The sequence below is a fragment of the Pristiophorus japonicus genome, chromosome 15 (genome assembly GCF_044704955.1).
Source record: "Pristiophorus japonicus isolate sPriJap1 chromosome 15, sPriJap1.hap1, whole genome shotgun sequence".
In the NCBI taxonomy this organism is placed as follows: domain Eukaryota; kingdom Metazoa; phylum Chordata; class Chondrichthyes; family Pristiophoridae; genus Pristiophorus; species Pristiophorus japonicus.
In genome coordinates this window covers 177,104,578-177,127,112 of record NC_091991.1, presented here as the reverse complement: position 1 = coordinate 177,127,112, position 22,535 = coordinate 177,104,578, and the positions used below count along the sequence as shown (strand labels likewise).

Genomic DNA, 22,535 nt, shown 5'->3' with positions numbered 1-22,535 from the left:
ACCATACGGACTGCAGCGTTTCAAGAAAGCGGCTTACCAGAACCTTCCCAACGGGAATTCGGGATTGGCAATAAATGCTGGCAGCGACGCCCACACCCCGTGAATGAATAATAGAATGGTTCCCTCCTGTTTCCGATGGGAGCTCCGGCCACCAAGATATAGGCCCTCCTGAAAATTGGACCGGATGTTAATGCAACGGTGAGTAACAGTGACAACCTGCCACTTGATTTTGGTTTTGCTACCGGCCCAGCCCGTTTCAAGTGCTAACATGGCATTAGTGACACAAATCACCCCCTTATCAGCTGGTTAATACACAGCAACTCTCTTTGTTCAGTGACCTCAGTGGACATCGGCATCTATAAATACGTCCACTATTGGCAAAAGAAAATCTATTGAATAAAATGACATTCAGTGCACTTTATTGTATTCCATGATATCTTGCGCATCCCTAATTTTTTTCGCTCCTCCACTGGCGGCTGTGCCTTCAGCTGCCAAAGCCCGAAGCTCTGAAATTCTCTTCCGAACCCCCTCTGTCTTGCCATCTCTTCTCCTTTAAGACGCTTTTTAAAAACTACCTCTTTGACCAAGCATTTGATCGCCTGCCCTGAATCCTCCTTGTGTGGCTCGGTGTCAAATTTTGTTTGATAATCGCTCCTATGAAGCAGCCTTGGGACATTTTACTGCATTTAAGGTGCTATATGCAAGTTGTTCTTTATATATTATAAAAAAATTAATATATCCCCTATTGTGATTTTGGGGTTATAACTGACTTCAGGTGTTCATTATAAACATTCACACTTGCAATTTATGAGGATATTTACCTTATAATCACTTGGTGGCCATTATTTTCTTTGAATTCGACAGTTTTATTGGGAATCTCCTGCATGTTTGCTGAACTGTTACTTTTGAAGCTGAAGCATGTGGTAACTGAAAGATTATATTTTAAATTGTGTTTTCTTTTTAGTTTGGGTTGTAGCAGATAGCGACATACTTTGAAGTACTGCATGTATCCGGTTATCAAAGAGTTTGTGACAATACAGTGGTTTCATTTATGTTGGAGCAGAGTCATTGATCATTCTTGTTTTTTCTTGTGTTCTTGTTTTTATCCATTGTACCAGAGGCCTGGATTAATAATCCAGAGATTGAGAGTTCAAAATTCACCCCGGCAGGCTGAGAATTTGAAATCAGTTTAAAAATAAAGTGACCAAGAAGCTATTGTACGGTAATAAAAACCTAACTGCTTCACTAATATCCTTACCCAGTCTGGCATAGATGTGATTACAGTCCCACGTTAACGTGGTTGACTCTTAACTTCACCTCTGACTTGGCCTAGCAAGCCACTCAGTTGTATCAAACTGTTAGTGGTTCAAGAAGGCATCGGTCCATGACAGTATTTTTAGCAGTGACCACCGCACAGTCCTTGTGGAGACGAAGTCTTGACTTTACACTGAGGGCACCCTCCATTGTGTTGTGTGACACTACCACTGTGCTAAATGGGATAGCTCTAAAATGGGCATCCATAAGGCGCTGTGGACCATGAACAGCAGCAGAATTGTATTCCACCACAATCTGTAACCTCATGGCCCGGCATATCCCTCACTCTACCATTATCATCAAGTCAGGGGACTAATCCTGATTCAATGAGGAGTACAGAAGAGCATGCCAGGAGCAGCACCAGGCAAACCTAAAATGAGGTGCCAACCTGGGGAAGCTGCAACACAAGACTTCATGCACGCTATAGACAGAGCTAAGCGACCAATGGATCAGATCAAAGCTCTGCAGCCCTGCCACATTCAATCGTGAGCAACTAACTGGAGGAGGAGGTTCCATGAGCACCCCATCACCTCAATGATGGTGGAGCCCAGTACACGAATGCAAAAGACAAGGTTGAAGCTTTTGCAACCACCTTCAGCCAGAAGTGCCAAGCAGATGATCCATATTGGCCTCCCCCTGCGATCCCCACCATCACAGAAGCCAGTCTTCAGCCAATTCAATTCACTTCACGTGATACCAAGAAACAGCTGAGCACACTCGATACAGCAAAGACTATTGTGCTGAAGATTTGTGCTCCAGAACTAGCCACAACTCTAACCAAGCTGTTCTAGTACAGCTACTACACCAGATAATACATGATGATGTGTAAAACTGCCCAGGTGTGTCCTGTCCACAAAAAGGACAAATCCAATCCGGCCAATTACTGCCCCATCAGTCCACACTCAATCATCAGCGAAGTGATGGAAGGTGTCATCAATAGTGCTATCAAGTGGCACTTACTCATCAATAACCTGCTCACCAATGCTTCATTTGGGTTCCGCCAGGACCACTTGGCTCCAGACCTCATTACAGCCTTGGTCCAAACATGGACAGAAGAGCTGAATTCCAGAGGAGAGAGTGACTGCCCTTGACATCAAGGCAGCAGTTGACCACGTGTGGCATCAAGGACTCCTAGTAAAATTGAAGTCAATGGGAATAGGTGGGGTGGGGAGAGGAAACTCTACACTGACTGGAGTCATATCTGGTATAAAGGAAGACAGTTGTGGTTGTTGGAGGTCAATTATCTCAGTCCCAGGACATTGCTGCAGGAGTTCCTCAGGGCCCAACCATTTTCAGCTGCTTCATCAATGAACATCCCTCCAGCATGTCAGAAGCACCACGGATGGCTCAGCTGCACAGGGGGGGGGGGGAAGAAGAGTGGAAGAGCAATAGTGGAAGAGAATTCAATAGTTAGGGGAGCAGATAGGCATTTCTGCGGCTGCAGACGTGACTCCAGGATGGTATGTTGCCTCCCTGGTGCGAGGGTCAAGGATGTCACTGAGCGGCTGCAGGACATTCTGAGGGGTAAGGGTGGACAGCCAGAGGTCGTGGTCCATATCAGTACAGTGACATAGGTAGAAAGAAGGATGAGGTCCTGCAGGCAGATTTTAGGGGGTTAGGAGAGCGATTAAAAAGCAGGACCTCAAACGTAGTAATTTCCGGATTACCTCCGGTGTCACGTGCTAGTGAGTACAGAAATAGGAGGATAGAGCAGATGAATATGTGGCTGGAGAGATGGTGCAGGCGGGAGCGCTTTAGATTCCTGAGGCATTGGGACCGTTTCTGGGGGAGGTGGGACCTGTACAAGCCGGACGGGTTGCACCTCAACGGAGCCGGGCCCAATATCCTTGCGGGGGGGGGGGGGGGAATTTGCTTGTGTTGCTGGGGAGGGTTTAAACGAGCAGGGGGATGGGAACCCGAGAGCAGATTCAGAAGTGGGGGAAACAAAGCTGGAAATGGAAGGCAGAAAGCTAGAAAGTGAATTTGGAAGGCAGCAAAAATAAAGGCTAGAAAATAGACGACAAGGAAGTTTGGCAATGCTAAATGATATATACTTCAATACAGGAAGTCTAGGGAATAAGATGAGCTGAGAGAACAGATAGACACTTGGGAGTACTATGTTATAGTTATTCTGGAGACATGGCTGAAAGAGGGGCAGTTATGGCAATTCAACATTCCTGGTTACAGGGTTTTCAGACGGGATGAAAAGGGGGCGGAGGTCACTATTGATTAAAGAAACAATTACAGCTGTGAGGAGGGATGATATGTTGGAAGGATCATCAAATGAGATCATATGAGTTGAATTGAAGAACATACCATTTAGCACTGCCAAACTCCCTTGCTGTCTATTTTCCAGCTTTTGTTTCCTCTGCCTTCCAACAGCACTATGGGAGTACCTTCACCGTGTGAACTGCAGCGGTTCAAGGCGGCGGCTCACCACCACCTTCTCAAGGGCATTCAGGGTTGGGCAATAAATGCTGGCCTTGCCATCGACGCCCACATCCCAGAAACAAATTTTTTTGAAAAAAAGATGCCACCACCACCTTCTCGGGTCAACTGGAGATAGACAATATATGTTGGCCTTGCCAGCAATGCCCCCATCCTGTGAATTAATTTTAAAAATATATCTATTTCTGAAAACATAATTTTCATTGAAGGAAATACTAGACTTTTTGTTTAAAAAAAAGACTCAAGTTTCGATGGTATAATAAACACCTACATGGAAAACCTTAAATTGTGTCTCTTCCCTGCTAGGCCACGCCTGATGTTACTGAGTGGGTGGGAGTGTCTCGTACTACCAAATAAATGTACAAAAGTTGTATAAAATCTGATAGCGACTTGAAACATAGCAAAATTTTAATTAGTGTTTGTAACACAAACTTGCATAGAAATACATCATCAAAGCGTGATATATAAAGGCGAGAAACACAGGGAATCTATAATGAGAAACATTGGAAGAAAATTTATGTCCTACCTCTCGGCTGATGGTTATTTCAGCAGCAACAAAGAAGGATGATATTCATATCCAACTGGACTTCATTATACATTCTGTTTTTTACCACATTATGTAAGTAGCAACATTTAGGTATACACATTAACTTTATATGACTGCATTGTTTGGTTATGATGATAGGTTTTTTCTTTCAAGTGCATATTGACTGCTGTGAATTTCCAGCATACGTTTTCCCATACTTGCTGCGTTCATTTTACCTGTCTGTCTAAGTATAATGCATAAACTTCCCTGTGTTTCCAGCCTTTATATATCATCCTTGATTTCTTGATACTGTCACACTCGCAGTACATTGAAATCAGTGGGCAATACTGTAACAGTCACGCCAGCTGTTCCTCCCACCACTGGTGGTGCTGTGGCACAGGTCTTGCTGCCAATTTGGCCTGTTATGACAGACACAGTTAAAGGATTTTTTCCAAATAATCGATTCACTAGCATGTATAATTTGCGAATTGCGGAATGATTCCAGTGGTAGAAAGGGAGAACTTGCATTTACATAGCACCATAATCGCATCTTTCAGCTACATCTTTCAATTATTCCACGTATAATGAATACTTTGAAGCTCAATCATTTGTTACATAGGTGAACACAACAGCCATTTTGCGTATCACAAACAGCAATGAGACAAATGACCAATTTGCTTTTGCTGGTTTGGAGAGGAGTGTTGGCCAGCACACTGAAAGAACTGCTTACATCTCTTCAATTACTGTCAGGATCTTTAAAATCCATCTCAACCAGCAGTCAGGTACTTGGCTTAACGTTCTATTCGAGGGACAGCATCTTTGACAGTGCAGCATTCCTTCATTACTGCACTGAAGAGGCACCTTGGATTATGTGCTCAAGTACTGGAATGGGATGTGAACCCACGACATTTTGAATTATAGGCTTGGGTAGTGCAAGCTGACAGTGCCACAGTTATATCGCCAAAGCCTTTTATTTCCCCTCAGTACTGTCTTATTTAGTTATTAAATGATCTGCACGAAATACAGAAAATATTTGATGGAGATTGCCATTTTGCATGGTACAAACAAACCTCTCCAGAGTTGGGTATTATCTGGAGTATCCTTAAATTTCAAAAAAGTGTTAGACTCTTTGATCAGTTAGTCTAAATACCCAACTCTTGGGAAAGCTAGTGACAGACAGATTGTTTTGAAAAAATATATTTGACACCAAGCTGCAGGGTTGGTAGACCATATATCATGCAGGGCCCCACCAAGGGACAATCGGGAAGTATTCATCCTGAGTTAGCTGATTTCAGTCTGGCTGGCAAGGTTTTACAGTTGGCCTCCGAGCCCCTGGGCTGGGGGGGGTGGAAAATCAGCCAGGATTTTACCCTGTTAACCCGCCAGAAAGTGTGTGGCCGATGGGTGACCTAGGATCGGGCTTGACAGTGAGATCCCAGTTGAGCAGTCCGCTGACACTCGCTGCTTCGACTCCAGGGTGAAGAATGGTGCCTTGGCCTAAACTGTGCCACTGTTGAAACTGTGCCACAGCATGAGTCAACTCTCTCGGAGGAGAAGGGGGCAACAGATTTATCTCAATGCTCAAAAAGTATGGAAGATGGGGGAAACGAGAGGGAAAGCTACTAGTTAGAATTTTTTTTAAACCTTGTATATAAATAACGGAGACAAAATGAAATTATAGAGCACTTTGCTGCTTTTTTGTGTTCTTGGTGAGAAATAGTTATATTTGCTCATTTGAAGTTTGAGGAGGTGGTGGCGAAAGAAAAGCAGTCATTCACAGAGCAGGCAGACCATTAAACATTAATTTATCTGGGGAAAACGCGATTTGCCTATTGTTTGAAAGCATGGAAGTTGGTCGCCCAGAAACGAGGCTTTTTAAAACAAAAATTAGAGCTCTTAGTATAATGCAAATGGTTCGGAAATTTGTTTTTGATGATTAACTGAAGCACTGGTACTCGATAGGATGCAGTCTGTTTGAGATGTGTAATCCAATTTATAACTTGTGCTTTCTTTTCCTTATTGTTTTAAAGTGGTTTATACAGAAGTCATTGTTGCGAGATAAATCCCCAGGACTTGATAGTCTGCATCCCAGAGTACTTAAAAAAGTGGCCCTAGAAATAGTGGATGCATTGGTGATCATTTTCCAACAGTCTATCGACTCTGGATCAGTTCCTATGGACTGGAGGGTAGCTAATGTAACACCACTTTTTTAAAAAGGAGGGAGAGAGAAAATGGGTAATTATAGACCAGTTAGCCTGACATCGGTATTGGGGAAAATGTTGGAATCAATTATTAAAAATGAAATAGCAGCACATTTGCAAAGCAGTGACAGGTTCGGTCCAAGTCAACATGGATTTATGAAAGGGAAATTATCTTGACAAATCTTCTAGAATTTTTTGAGGAAGAACCAGTGGATGTGGTGTATTTGGACTTTCAAAAGGCTTTTGACAAGGTCCCACACAAGAGATTGGTGTGCAAAATTAAAGCACATGGTATTGAGGGTAATGTATGGACGTGGGTAGAGAACTGGTTGGCAGACAGGAAGCAGAGTCAGGATAAACAGGTCCTTTTCAGAATGGCAGGCAGTGACTAGTGGGGTGCCGCAGGGTTCAGTACTAGGACCCCAGCTATTTACAATATACATCAATGAATTAGATGAAAGAATTGAGTATAATATCTCCCAAGTTTGCAGATGGCACTAAGCTGGGTGGCAGTGTGAGCTGTGAGGAGGATGCTAAGAGGCTGCAGGGTGACTTGGACAGGTTAGGTGAGTGGGCAAATATAATGTGGATAAATGTGGCAAAAACAGGAAGGCAGAATATTATCTGAATGGCAACAGATTAGGAAAAGGGGAGATGCAACGAGACCTGGGTGTCATGGTTCATCAGTCATTGAAAGTTGGCATGCAGGTACAGTAGGCGGTGAAGAAGGCAAATGGTATGTTGGCCTTCATAGCTAGGGGATTTGAGTATAGGAGCAGGGAGGTCTTACTGCAGTTGTACAGGGCCTTGGTGAGGCCCCACCTGGAATATTGTGTTCAGTTCTGGTCTCCTAATCTGAGGAAGGACGTTCTTCGTTTCGAGCAGCGAAGGTTCACCAGACTGATTCCTGGGATGGCAGGACTGACGTATGAGGAGAGACTGGATCGACTGAGCCTGTATTCACTGGAGTTTAGAAGAATGAGAGGGGATCTCATAGAAACATATAAAATTCTGACGGGATTGGACAGGTTAGAGGCAGGAAGAATGTTCCTGATACTGGGGAAGTCCAGAACCAGGGGTCACAGGATAAGGGGTAAGCCATTTAGGACCGAGATGAGGAGAAACTTCTTCACTCAGAGAGTTAACCTGTGGAATTCTCTACCGCAGAAAGTTGTTGAGGCCAGTTCATTAGGTATATTCAAGAGGGAGTTAGATATGGCCCTTACAATTGTAATGGCTGTTAGCTTGTAATGTTTGTAGCTCCACACTGGATGTGAACGTATTGTGTACTGCAACCGTAGAGTTAATAATAAACAGAACCAGGCAGATTCTGGAGGCTTCCGACAGAGCTGCCTGCCATGTTAGGAGCTGTGTGTGCTGTGCGTGCTGTGCTCTGTGAATATATCACAACGGCTAAAGGGATCAAGGGGTATGGAGAGAAAGCAGGAAAGGGGTACTGAGGTGAATGATCAGCCATGATCTTATGGTGGTGCAGGCTCGAAGGGCTGAATGGCCTACTCCTGCACCTATTTTATATGTTTCTAAAGCTTAAAAAAAACATTAAATTAAATGCTTGCTTCAGGTATACTTTAATATTGGGGGAAATATACATAGGGAGAGCAGCTTGTTTTAATTATTTTAGCATCTCCGCTTCTAGGTTTATTAGAGTAACAAGTTGCTACTTAATCACCTTCAACTATATTGTACCAGTAGTTTATCAGCAGGGCACAGTTGGTGCAACACCTGTCCCTATTACAGTTTCTCTGCATGCAGTTTACTGTTACATAGTTATTAGGAAAAAAACACATGGTAGACTTTTTTTTAAAGCACTTAACTCCTGTGCTGCTCCTGATGGAATCTAGTATAACTTGTGTTTCTCCCTTAACCCAATAATATGCTATTCTGCCAAAGTGAAATAAGCACTGCATAAACAACACTGTGCGTTTTTATAACGCCTTTAATGTAGAGAAACATCCCAAGGCACTTCACAGAGACATAATCAAAGCATGAACGCCCAGCATATATTAGATGATGTGACCCAAAGTTGAGTCAAAGAGGTGCATTTTAGGAGGGTCTTAAGCTAAGGAAGGGAGGTGGAGAGTCTTGAGGGGTTTAGGGAGAGAATTCCAGGCTATGGGTCGGAGGCAGGGCCGCCAATGGTGAGATAAAGGCGGGGTGGGGGAATACATGAACCCAAACAGAGAAATGTATAGTTTGGGAGAGGGATGTAAGGCTGGAGGAGGTTACTGAGATGGGATGGGGCGAGGCCATGAAATGATTTACGCACAAGATGGAGAATTTTTAATTTGAGACATTAGCGGCCCGGTTGTCAATGTAGGTCATGAGAACAGGGGTGAGCAGGTCTTCGTGTGGGGTATAGGCAAGAGAGTTTTGGATGAGCTGAAGATTAATGAAGGTGGAAGATGAAAGGTCAGGGGAACGTTGCATAGTCGAGTCTGGAGATGACACAGGTTTGGATTAGGGTTTCTTGGCAGATGGGCTGATACAGGGACGGAGATGGGCGATACTATGGAGATGGAAGTAGGCAATCCTTGTACTGGAGAGGATATGGAGTCAGCAGCTTAGCTCAGGGTTGACTTGGATACCAGGGTTGGCATGGAATCAGTGGCGAGGGTCCGGAGTTTGCAAAAGCTGCTGAGGATATTAGCTTTGTCCTTTCCTTTGTTTAGCTGGGAACAATTACGTCTCTTCCAGGGCTGGATGTCAGACAACTTGGCTGACATCACAGTGGAGAGGTCAAGGGAGGTTATGGAGGGGTAGAGCTAGTTGTCATCAACATCCATGTTGAAGCTAGCTCCATGTCTTCGAATGATTTTGCCAAGGGGCAACACGTAGATGAGGAAGAGAAGGGGTCCAAGGATAGATTGTTCAGGGTCTCCAGAGGTAATGATGTGGGTTAGGAATAGAAAGCATTGCACAAGATGCTTTGGCTATGAAGTGATCGGTGAGAGTGGAACCAAGTGAGGTCCCACCGATCTGAACTCTGGAAACGAGGCGTGGAGGAGAATTGTATGATTGATCATCTCATAGGTTAAACTCTACCTTGAGTCAGACCCGAGATGTTTCCTTCACATTTCTTTTTTTTTTAAATTCTACCTCCACCCTCTCCCACTCATCCCTCTTCAGTGCCATTTTGTTTTTGGATAAGTTTCCATTCGTCAACAAGGAAATTAACTCTTGGTTCTAGGTCCTCCTGTATTTACCATTATATAAATGGGGAGCATCTTTGTTTCCCTTTGTGGTGAAGTAAGATCAGTTCGGTAGGCAAATCTGAAATCCTACATTTGATCTCCTTTGCCATCTTTATCTTTGTAGCTTCCAAAATATGCTCCTGTCCTGCTGTAAAGGATTTTTCCCACCTCCCTTGGCAATAGCTTCATCAGCCTTCCAATATCTCTCCCAAGTGGTCATGTTTCATGTGAGGCCTCAAGTATCAGTAGGGTAATTAATAGGGGCATTTCATCTGAATCGTTCTCCTCATGCAATCTCCTCAAATGCAGTTTTTCAGCATTTCCCATGAACTATTGCCAAGGGGTTTAAGCATTGGCTGATTTTATTTTCCCCACTCCCTGCTCCTGGGTCACTGGGTTCTACCAGTGCTCCAGCTGACTGAGCATAGAACAGCGAACCTGGTATCTCTCTCTGCTCTTTGTACGAACATACAAAATGAACAGGCAAGGAAAGACCAGCTGGTCCATCAAGGCTGCCCCACAACTCATGATGGCTGGAGCGACATGACTAAACACTCTTTCCCCCCCCCCCCCCCCCCCCCCCCCCCCAGCCATGTAATCTCCTGGGAGAGACAGAAAAACCCAGGGCCAATAAGAGAAAAAAATACCCTGGGGAAAATTCCTCTCAAATCCCCTTAAGTAATCAAAACCAGTCCAGGAGATCACTTGTAATGTGTCTGCACCTGTGAGTATGTTCACAGGTTATAGTTGTAGAGCTGTTGCATTGTGAATGGCTCAGCCAGTCACATGATGTTCACAAGACTCAATAAAACCCCAGGCAGTTGGGTCGAAGTCATCCACAATGAGGTATGCAGTTGTGAGCCTAGTGGATTAATGGGTAGGGTGATTGTTAAACCTTTGTTAATAAACCAACTAGTTCTTAACAGCAATGTATTGCTATGAATTATTAAGCAAAGAACCCATGAAGCAAAATACAATAAAACATGGACCAAGTGTTGTCTATAAAGACACTTGCCTATATGGTGTGATCTCTGCCCCAGTGAAGAACTGGTCCAATTCTCTCTTGAAGGCATGCAGAGAAGTAGCACCCCTGCACCAGCCGACAATGTTAGCCAGAGACTCTCTGCTCTTGGGCTCAGTATCCACCATGTAGTGCTCTTAGAATATCAGTAAAATAGGGAACAGCACAACCTTCACTCACTGGATTAAAAATGTATTAGTTTGTTTTGCAGAGCTACATCGATACTATTCCTCATGTGTAGGGATATTCAACACGACTGTAATTACATTCTGAATTACAGCAAAAGGCACTTGCAACTAGTTTAATATTGTGTAATTGTTTCAACTCTATCATTTTCAGATTATTCCTTCTGTTTTCACTGAACTCTGTTCAAACAGAATTGTATTTTTGATTGTGTAAGAATTATCCTTATTTTTCATGGAATGTTAAATGTTTTTTTAAATCCCCCCCAGGTCCACTACTCTAATTACTCATCACTGTTAGAAAATCTTGTATTAAAAAGCAGATAACTCACTTGGGGACAGGGATTTACTGGAACATAAACCATCTCCTGATGTAAGGGCTGCAGAGGAATGTGCAGAAGTGAAAGAGACCAGCACACTCCAGGTGCCCACTGATGAGGTTCACCACATACCGTACTGTGAGGTAGAAATCTGCTGGAATCGTGTGTCCCCCGCCCCCGGCCAACTGGGAGGCCCAAGACTGGCTCTAAATTGAGCATTGGACCTCATTAGCATAGTCGCAGCGAGCTGACGACAGCCAGCGTTCCTGCACAGGCAGCTTGCACATTATGCGCTTACCTTCCCGAAGGCAGGTCCCGCCAAGAGGAGACATAGCCCTGGGGTTGGGTGGGTGGCTTCTGACTCTGAGACAAGACTGCTACCAACTGAGCCAAACTGACACTGTTGCAGGTCATTATTCAGCACAGAGATCCCTCTGTTGATTACAGTGTGACAAAATACTGTTCTTGTTGTTTATCCTGCTTAAGCATTGGATTTTGTGAATATAGAATGCTTTCATAAGAACATAGAAACAGAAGTGGGCCATTCAGTTCCTCGAGCTTGTTGGGTCATTCAATCAGATCATGGCTGTTCTGTGTCTTAACTCCACCTACCCGCCTTGGTTCCATAACCCTTAATACACTTGCCTAACAAAAACCTATTAATCTCAGTTTTGCAATTTTGTAATTGACTCTCCGCCTTTTGGGGAGAGAGTACAGGATTTCCACTACCCTTTATGTGAAGAAGTGCTTCCTGACATCATCCTTGAACAGCTTAGCCCGAATTTTAAGTTTATGCTCCCTTGTTCAGGACTCCTCCACCAGAGGAAATAGTTTCTCTGGGCTAGAGTTTCCCTAATCTGTTTTTCTGGCGCCCTCACCCGAGTTGCGCTGCTTTTGTCCGCCTCCAAGCGCGCCAAAGAAAGACGTACGTATTCTGGCCGGTTCCCAGCCTCTCCTTGGTCGTGGTGCAGTGTGGCCCAATGGACTGGGGGCAGAGCAAGGTCCCGGCGCTGAAAACAGTGCTGGGACCTCTGCTAGAGTCTGCGCACATTTGCAGCAGCTCCTGGCAAGCCGTTTCTGCAAACGCGCGCAGGCTGTGTGGGAGGGGCCCGAAGCACACCATCCATAGCCCTGGCTGAATGGGCTCCCTCATCGGCAGCCCGCTGCGTTCCCCAAGGTCAGACTTCTATTTTTTATTTGTTATTTACTGATTGATTTTGGTGCTTTAGGTGCAGGGTTCCTTCTATTTTTTTTATTTGTTATTTATTGATTGCTTATTACTTTGGTCTTAGAAATATAGAAATATAGAAAATAGGTACAGGAGTAGGCCATTCGGCCCTTCGAGCCTGCACCATCATTCAATAAGATCATGGCTGATCATTCCCCCAGTACCCCTTTCCTGCTTTCTCTCCATACTCCTTGATTCCCTTAACCGTAAGGGCCATATCTAACTCCCTCTTGAATATATCCAATGAACTGGCATCAACAACTCTCTGCGGCAGGGAATTCCACAGGTTAACAACTCTGAGTGAAGAAGTTTCTCCTCATCTCAGTCCTAAATGGCCTACCCCTTATCCTAAGACTATGTCCCTTGGTTCTGGACTTCCCCAACATCGGGAACATTCTTCCCGCATCTAACCTGTTCAGTCCCGTCAGAATCTTGTACGTTTCTATGAGATCCCCTCACATCCTTCTAAACTCCAGTGAATAAAGGCCCAGTTGATCCAGTCTCTCCTCATTTAACAGTCCAGCCATCCCTGGAATTAGTCTGGTGAACCTTTGCTGCACTCCCTCAATAGCAAGAACGTCTTTCCTCAGATTAGGAGACCAAAACTGAACACAATATTCCAGGTGAGGCCTCACTAAGGCCCTGTACAACTGCAGTGAGACCTCCCTGCTCCTATACTCAAATCCCCTCGCTATGAAGGCCAACATACCATTTGCCTTCTTCACCGTCTGTTGTACCTGCATGCCAACCTTTAATGACTGATGTACCATGACACCCAGGCCTCGTTGCACCTCCTCTTTTCCTAATCTGCCGCCATTCAGATAATATTCTGCCATCGTGTTTTCGCCCCCAAAGTGGATAACCTCACATTTATCCACATTATACTGCATCTGCCATGTATTTGCCCACTCACGTAAACTGTCCAAGCCACCCTGCAGCCTTTTATCGTCCTTCTCACAGCTCACACCGCCATCCAGTTTAGTGTCATCTGCAAAGTTGGAGATATTGCACTCAATTCCTTCATCCAAATTGTTAATGTATATTGTAATGAGCTGGGGTCCCAGCACTGAGCCCTGCGGCACTCCACTAGTCACTGCCTGCCATTCTGAAAATGACCTGTTTATTCCCACTCTTTGCTTCCTGTCTGCCAACCAGTTCTCTGTCCACATCAATACATTACCCCCAATACCATGTGCCTTAATTTTGCACACTAATCTCTTGTGTGGGACCTTGTCAAAAGCCTTTTGAAAGTCCAAATACACCACATCAACTGGTTCTCCCTTGTCCACTCTGCTAGTGTCATCCTCAAAAAATTCCAGAAGATTCGTCAAGCATGATTTCCCTTTCATAAATCCATGCTGACTTGGACCGATCCTGTCATTGTTTTCTAAATGCATTGCTATTTCATTCTTAATGATTGATTCCAACATTTTCCCCACTACTGATGTCAGGCTAACCGGTCTATAATTACCCGCTTTCTCTCCCTCCTTTTTTAAAAAGTGGTGTTACATTAGCTACCCTCCAGTCCATAGGAACTGACCCAGAGTCGATGGACTGTTGGAAAATGATCACCAATGCATCCACTATTTCTAGGGCCTCTTCCTTAAGTACTCTGGGATGCAGACTATTAGGCCCCGGGGATTTATCAGTCTTCAATCCCATCAATTTCCCTAACACAATTTCCCGCCTAATAAGGATATCTTTCAGTTCCTCCTTCTCACTAGACCCACTGTCCCCTAGTACATTCGGAAGGTTATTCGCGTCTTCCTTCTTGAAGACAGAACCGAAGTATTTGTTCAATTGGTCTGCCATTTCTTTGTTCCCCATTATAAATTCACCTGAATCCGACTGCAAGGGACCTACATTTGTCTTCACTAATCTTTTTCTCTTCACATATTTATAGAAGCTTTTGCAGTCAGTGCTTGGTGCTTTAGGTGCAGGGTTCCTTCTATTTAATTTGTTAATTAATTGCTTATTACTTTTTGTGCTTTGTTTGGTGCTTGGTGGTGCTTTAAATGTAGTTACTTGCGCCGATTCCTTAACTCTAGGTAAAGTTTTTTTGTGCGGACAGAAGTGGCAACATACGCTGGCCTAAGTTAATTTGGAGCAACTATTTGCTGGCCAAACGCCTAAAACGGGTAAGTGGCTGGGAACGCCCCCTTTTGGGAAAAAAAATGAACTTAAAAAAAAACCGAACTAACTTATTTACACTGGCGCAAATTAAATGGCCAGAATTGCAACTAAAAAGAAAGTCCAGAAAAATCAAGTTGCTCCAAAAAAAAGGAGCAACTCCTGGGGAATCTTGGGCCTAATCTCTCGACCCTATCAAACTCTTTAATCATCTTAAAAACTTCACTTAGAATCATCCCAACATGGATTCTGTCAGAAAGTCAAATTTTCCAAGTTGCAAATTGGGCCCCCTCCATAGTATGTGCAGGATAATTGTTCAAAAGACAAGTAGTCCTCCTTGTTAGTGAAGATGAATAATTAATAGAATTTTGTGATTCAATACAATTGTTATAATCTAAGGAAAAATAAATCATTTTATGATTACTCAATATATTAAGTACAAAATAGTAGATAACTAGGACTCTATTACAATTTTTTAGCCCAAGCAAAGGGGTTCACTTCCTGTTTTTTGTTAGTGGAGGAATTGTTTCTTTAGAGTCAGAGTTTGGAAATGTTGCATCCTAGCTATGGCACTTTTTCAAGAAAAGCAAAGTTTAAAAAAAAAGAAATCCTGATCCATATTCTTTTGTAAGCTCCCTTTGTTTCTTTATCCTCCCCTATAAGTCCCTAGACATCCAGAGGGCTCTAGAATTGTTATTCCCACCCTTTTCTTTAAGGGCACATATTTGGCCTGAGCCTTCCAGATGATCTTGAATACTTCCCACTGTTCCCACACTGATTTACCCATAAGTAGCTGTTTCCAGTCCACTGGCCAAATCACTCCTCAACTTAGCAAAGTTAGCTTTTCCCCAATTTGGTATTTTTATTCCAGGCCTATCCTTGTCCTTATCCATAACCAACTTGAATCTGACTGAATTATGATCACTGGCACCCAAGTGCTCTCCCATTAATACCGCTTCCACCTGCCCAGCTTCATTCCCCAAAACTAAATCCAAAACCGCCCCCTCTCGTGTTGGGCTTATTACATACTGACTAAAATAGTTCTCTTGAATGCATTTTAAGAATTCCGCACCCTCTATACCCTTCACACTATATTTGTCCCAATCAATATTTGGATAGTTAAAATCCCCTACTATTACTACCCTATGGTTTTTGGACTTCACAGCAATTTGCCTACATATTTGCTCCTCTATCTCCCTCCCACTGTTTGGGGGTCTATAATACACGCCCAGCAGTGTGATCGCCCCTTTTTTATTTTTCAATTCGACCCATATGGTCTCATTTGATGATCCCTCGAACATATCATCCCTCCTCACTGCTGTAATAGTTTCTTTAATCAATACCGCGACCCCCCCTTTTTTTTAACCCCTTTCTCTGTCTTGTCTAAAAATCCTGTAACTAGGAATATTGATCTGCCAAACCTGCCCTTCTTTCAGCCATGTTTCTGTAATGGCTATAATGTCATACTCCTAAGTATCTACTTGTGCTCTTAGCTCATCCGCCTTATTCGCTATACTCCTTGCATTAAAGTATATACCATTTAGCACAGGAAGACCTCTTGGTTACTACTTACTAACCCTTGTTTCCACTGTCTTACAGATTCGATTTCTAAATTCTTGCTATCCAATTTCTGCTTCACTTCCTTCCCTATTGAATCTATTCTTGGGTTCCCAGCCCCCTGCCAAGCTAGTTTAAACTCTCCACAACAGCATTTGCAAAACTGCAAGGTTATTGGTCCCGGCACTGTTGAGGTGCAACCCATCCGGTTTGTACAGGTCCCATCTCCCCCAGAAGTGGTCCCAATACCTCAAAAATGATGGCTGTTTTATTTTTTTTAATCCTGCCCCCCAAAAAGTTATAAAGGCTATGGATGACTTTGCTTGGCTTGTGTCTACTGTTTAACGTCTGCCAGTCTCTTGGATAAAGAAATATAACCCAGCACAGATAGTGGCCTATGACTATGTTTATCCGACAGGACAAGCATATTTTTGGAAAGAGGAATATGTCAGCAGTGTATTATATTTTAGCACATAACCTGGCTGTCACTTGCCAGCCTTATCTCTCGCCTACATTTTCTCTTTGTTCCTTTAGAACTGCTTCAGGCATAATGCTGGCATGAAACTGGCTGACAGGTTTCCCAATACTGATCTGAGAGCATTCGTGGCCAGCCACCTGTTTGTGACTTGCAGAATATCACAGGCTATACTAGCTGCAGCACATTGGGAGAATGGATTGCATTTGATTTGCTCAATAAAATTCTCTTGTGTGAGATGAAAGAAAAATATACGTGTCTCCCTAGGAGATAGTGGGACAGATTTGATGACAAAAGGACATCGTCCTCTGGATAAATAAACAGTCCTGGCATTGTCAAGACAAAAAGAACCTGGGAGTGTTGGCATCTATGCCAATGTCTTTCCTCTGACACTGAGGGCTGAGTAAAGATTATGGAATTTTAAATTACATTTATCATTTTGCAAAAAATTCAGGATTCTTGCTAGTTTCAGGAGCATTCTCAAGTCGTCGTAACTTTTGCCAGAGTACTTGTGCTTTTGTAATTCCGTGAAATCGAGATTGCATAGAAACTCCATACATAATACATAGGTTTTTTTAAGTGCAGCAATGCTGTACACCGCAAAAGACATCTGCTGACTGATTTGCTTTTTAAATTTAAGGGCAATTGTATTGACAGCGACAGGCTTGTTCATGTTGAATATAATTTTGCAAATAGTGAGAGAAAAGAAAGCTTTAACTATAGTTGTGTACAAGGTGGCACACGATGGCAGAGAGGGGTCTTGGAAATAATTAGTTGCTGACTATCTGGCTAGTTCCTTTTGCTGGTTTCCCTTTGAAAAGACATCAACCAAAATACATTTTATATCCATTGGGAATAATCTGTTTAGTTCTTGGATTCATTAAAATGAAAATGAAAACTTGTCTCTAGACTTATTAGCAAAATTTAATGGAGTACCATGTGAAGGACAAGATTGAGAAACTCATTTAATGGTAAGCAGACAGTCTGCCAAAAACATGACTGTCAATAAGTGTACTTTCTGAGAGGCTTTCTCCATTCAAAGGCTTGAGAATTAGCTTTGTTGAACCCTGTGTCAAAAAATTAATAATGTATAAATTGTAAAGAATGAGTGCGCTTGCAGAAATTTGTACGAGTCTCTGTACCACCAAGTATAAAAAAAACAGCAGTTTTATTTTACTATATTCAGGCATTCAGTCCAACAGGAACCCCTGCGAGCCTATTTTAACACGTCAATAAATTTTACAAGATTAACATTTACATATGTTCTGTTCTTCCATGTGACCTTTCTTTATAATGCTCCACAACACAGAATTGGGGGATTATGGACAGGATTTTGCTGCAGAAGTAACGATAAGGCTAACAGCTCTCTGTTATTTATGTGGAAATCGGTCAGCAACTTCTGACGCCCGCACATACGCAAATCCGGAAGTTGCTGGTCAAGATGCGGCGTTCCTCCTAAAGTTTCTTGAAAATGGCATCTTGCCATCTGACTCCCCTTTCAAATCCATTGAATGGTGTGAGGATGCTGTACTTGCTTCATAGATATGAATTAAACTCGGCAGAAAAAGTTAGAATTTATCCATTCCAGTGTAAGTCATCATCATAGGCAGACCCTCGAAATCGAGGAAAACTTGCTTCCACTCTAAAAGTGAGTTCTCAGGTGGCTGTACAGTCCAATACGGGAATTACAGTCTCTGTCACAGGTGGGACAGACAGTGGTTGAAGGAAAGGGTGGGTGGAAAGCCTGGTTTGCTTGGTTTCTGCATGAGCTCGGCGACGAGACTCGAGGTGCTCAGCGCCCTCCCGGATGCTCTTCCTCCACTTTGGACAGTCTTGGGCCAGGGATTCCCAGTTGCCGGTGGGGATGTTGCAGTTTATCAAGGAGCCTTTGAGGGTGTCCTTGAAATGTTTCCTCTGCCTACCTGGGGCTCACTTGCCGTGTAGGAGTTGCGAGCAGAGCACTTGCTTAGGGAGTCTCGTGTCGGGCCCACCCAATGGAGTTGGTCGAGTATGGTCAGTGCTTCGATGCTGGGGATGTTGGCATGAGCAAGAACACTGACGTTGGTGCGTCTATCCTCCCAGTGGATTTGCAGGATCTTGCGGAGGCAGCTTTGGTGGTACTTCTCCAGCGCTTTGAGGTGTCTGCTGTATATAATCCACGTATCTGAGCCATATAGGAGGGCAGGTATCACTACAGCCCTGTGGACCATAAGCTTGGTGCAGATTTGAGGTCCTGGTCTTCAAACACTCTCTTCCTCAGGCGACCGAAGGCTGCGCTGGCACACTGGAGGCGGTGTTGGACCTCGTCATCGTTGTCTGCCCTTGTGATAATAGGCTCCCGAGGTATGGAAAATGGTCCATGTTGTCCAAGGCTGAGCCGTGGTTTTTGATGACTGGGGGGCAGTGCTGTGTGGCGGGGTCAGGTTGGAGGAGGACCTTTGTCTTACGGATGTTTAATGTAAGGCCCGTGCTTTCGTACGCCTCGGTGAAGGTGTTGATGACGGCTTGGAGTTCGGCCTCTGAGTATGCGCCGACGCAAACGTCATCCGCGTACTGTAGTTCGATGACAGAGGATCTTGCCAGGAGACGACGTAGGTTAAGTAGGTTCCCATCAGTTATATAGTTTAGTTTCACTCCAGCGGGGAGCTTGTTGGTAGTGAGTTGGAGCATTGCAGCAAGGAAGATCGAGAAGAGCGTTGGTGCGATGAAGCAGCCCTGCTTGACCCCGGTCTGGATGTGGATTGGGTCTGTGGTGGATCTATTGTTCAGGATCACGGTTTGCATGTCGTCGTGGAGCAGGCAGAGGGTGGTGACAAACGTTTGGGGGCAACCGAAACAGAGGAGAACGCTCCATAGTCCCTCGTGGTTAACAGTGTCAAAGGCCTTTGCAAGGTCAAAGAAGGCCATGTGCAAGCGTTGGTGCTGTTCCCTGCATTTCTCTTGTTATCGTTACCTAGGAACTCAGACGCTTCGATGTCGACATCACCGCCCTAAATAAAAACCAGGCAGGGGAAGGCCAGCTCAAAGAACAAGGTGGTGGTTACACCACCTTCTCGAAAGATAAACCTGAAGAAGAACGCAGCCTTCATGGAGTTGGCTTCGCCATCAAGAATGAGCTGGTGGGCCATCTCAGAGACTTCCCATGCGGGATAAGCGACCGTCTCATGACCCTCCGGCTCAACCTAGCCTAGAACCAGTGCACCACAGTCATCGGCGCGTTTACCCCAACACTCGACGCAACAGATGAGAGCAAAGAGGAATTCTATTTCAGCCTCGAACAATCCCTGTCCTGAGTCCCTATGGATGACAAACTGATCATCCTCAGCGACTTCAATGCCAGAGTCGGTAAGGACACAGACCTCTGGGGAGGCGTGATCGGCAGAGAGGGGGTAGGGAAAACCAACTCCGGTGGAACCCTACTCCTGACAAAATGCCGAGAACACGACCTTGTCGGTGTAAGTACCCTTTTAACGGCGTAAGTCTCCATTAAGATGTAAGAATTAGGAGCAGGAGTAGGCCATTCGGCCCTTGAAGCCTGCTCTGCCATTCAAAAAGATCATGGCTGATCTTCTACCTCAACTCCACCTTCCCATAATTCCCTTAATATCCATCTCTGTGAATATGCTCAAAGGACTGAGCATCCACAGCCCTCTAGAGTAGAGAATTCCAAACATTCACAACTCTTTGAGTGAAGAAATGTCTTCTCATCTCAGTCCTAAGTGGCCAATCCCTTCTTCTGAGTCTTTGATCCCTGGTTCTAGACTCCCCAGCCAGAGGAAACATTCTCCCAGCATCTACCCTGTCAAGCCCTGTTACAATTTTATATATTTCAATATTTTTAAATTCCAGAGTATATAAGCCTAATCTCCTCAATCTCTTCTCATAGAACAATCCTACCTCCCCCTCCCCCCCTCCTCCCCTCCTCCCATCCTCCCCTCCTCCCCTCCTCCCATCCCAGGAATCAGTCTGGTAAACCTTCATTGCACTCCCTCTAAGGCAAGTATATCCTTGATTATGTAAGTGACCAAGATTGTATACAGTACTCTCGGTGTGGTTTCACCAAGGCCTTATATAGTTGCAGTAAGACTTCCTTACTCTTGTATTTCAATTCTTTTGTAATAAAGGCTAACAATAACCCATGTCAAACTACCTCTCTGGCACAGAAAGCTTTTACATGTGGAGTTTGATTCCTTCAGATTTAAATTATTGTGGGAGATTTTTTTTTTAATGTTTTATTTCTCTATCTTTTATCCCTCTCTTAATTCCATCTTCCCCTTTCTTTATTTTGCTTTCTGTATGTGATTTTACATTGAATTCAATATTCTAACTGATGCTTCCTGGTTCACACTCTGCGCTGCTCATTAATGAATTTTGTTTAACAGTTATTAACAGTTGCTGGCATCGTTCACACAGATCCCAGATGCTCTGTAGAGGGCACTGTGCTTTTTGGCCCTCTTGTTTTACAGTAAGTTCCAGTGAAAACCCCATAGAAAGTCTTTGGGCAAGTGGAAGGAATAGCTGGTGCCGTTCACTCATTGCTGAGAGCAAAATCCAGCCCATAATTCTTATGCTAAAATTTAAAAAAGGATTCTGCTGATAGGCTTGTCTGCCAGCTTTTTTTCTGGACAGTTATTTTGGATTAGTTGACTGTGCCTTATGTGGATCCATACTGTTATATATGCAGACTATAAATACACTCTCTGTGCAGTCACTGTATAGTTGCATAAGATGGAGACTTGTTTACCTGATATGTACTCAATAAGGTTCACACTGTGTTTATACATGCTGGCACCACTAGAGGGTGCAATTGGTGGAGACCGGGGTTTCCTGCCCTGGTGGCAGGGGCTGTGTAAAAGGGGAGCCACCATGAGGCTGCCTCACTCTGGAGTTTGGAATAAAGGACCAAGGTCACTGCAGTTTGAGTACAACACGTTGCCTCGTGGAGTCATTCATAAGTACATTACGGACATAATACATACTTGTTGGTACCTTTTGTATTTCAGTGAAAGCAATGTGTTGATAAATTAGTATCTGTCATCTGATTGAAAATAATACGATAAACTAAACTCAGCGGAAAAGGTTAGAGCTTGTCCATATAAATTCTTCATTTGTTGTCTGCCTTTGAGAAGTGAAGCAATATCACGGGGAGATCTATTTCCATGTTCTCTCTGTGGACAGTCAATATGATATATTAAAAAAAAGTAAAAGTACTTCAAAAACAGATCTTGATTGTAACCTAGCCTCCGTACCCTCCCCGCCCTCTGTCTAAAGATAAAACCGTAACTGACAGCAACAATCTTTGATACTTGGAATTGATGACTGCAACTGTCTTCTTGGTTTAATATGCTGGTCTGCACAGTTCAATCTGGTACCGTAATGACATCTAAAACCCTACTTTATATGCATTAATGTCAGAATCTGTGATGGAGGTTCAGAGCCAGTATTCTGGAACCTGTAGCATTACAGCTAGCACCAAATTCTTGGAGATATGCATGGACTGGAATTAAGGGCATCAGTAGCACGGTATATAAAATGTAGGGTATCATCAAAATTGGGAAGTATAGCGTTTGTATGAATTTACTGTAAGCCTATAGGATACTGTGTTTGTGCAGCTTGCTCGTTGAGATGTACTGCAGCTGTGGCAATAAACTACACAGTTGCTGCAATTAAACTGAAGGATGCAAGCCATTAAAAATAATTTTTACATAATATTTTAAAGTTACTTCTACATATTTTGATCGGATTCATTCAAGATATGTTGAATGGGATATGCAAAAGCAAATGTTGGGTATGTTTTTTTTTTATAAATGTGATTCACTCTGTCCAATTGTGCCAGGGATCCAGCTGTTTCGAAGTATATAGTAATTCAGTATTCCTCTGCTCTCGATGAGCTTTTTGCCTTCCTGAGTGACAAATCAAAG

General features: G+C 43.7%; 1 protein-coding gene across 1 annotated transcript in view; it reads left to right on the top strand.

Annotated features, from left to right (window-relative positions):
• mad1l1 (mitotic arrest deficient 1 like 1) overlaps positions 1–19,805 on the top strand; it is a 614,071-nt gene extending 594,266 nt beyond the window's left edge. Inside the window, exon 18 of the mRNA XM_070856648.1 lies at positions 19,572–19,805. Within this exon, the coding sequence (XP_070712749.1) occupies positions 19,572–19,805 (234 nt within the window). The remainder of the gene's footprint in view (positions 1–19,571) is intronic.
• The last annotated feature ends 2,730 nt before the right edge of the window (positions 19,806–22,535 follow it).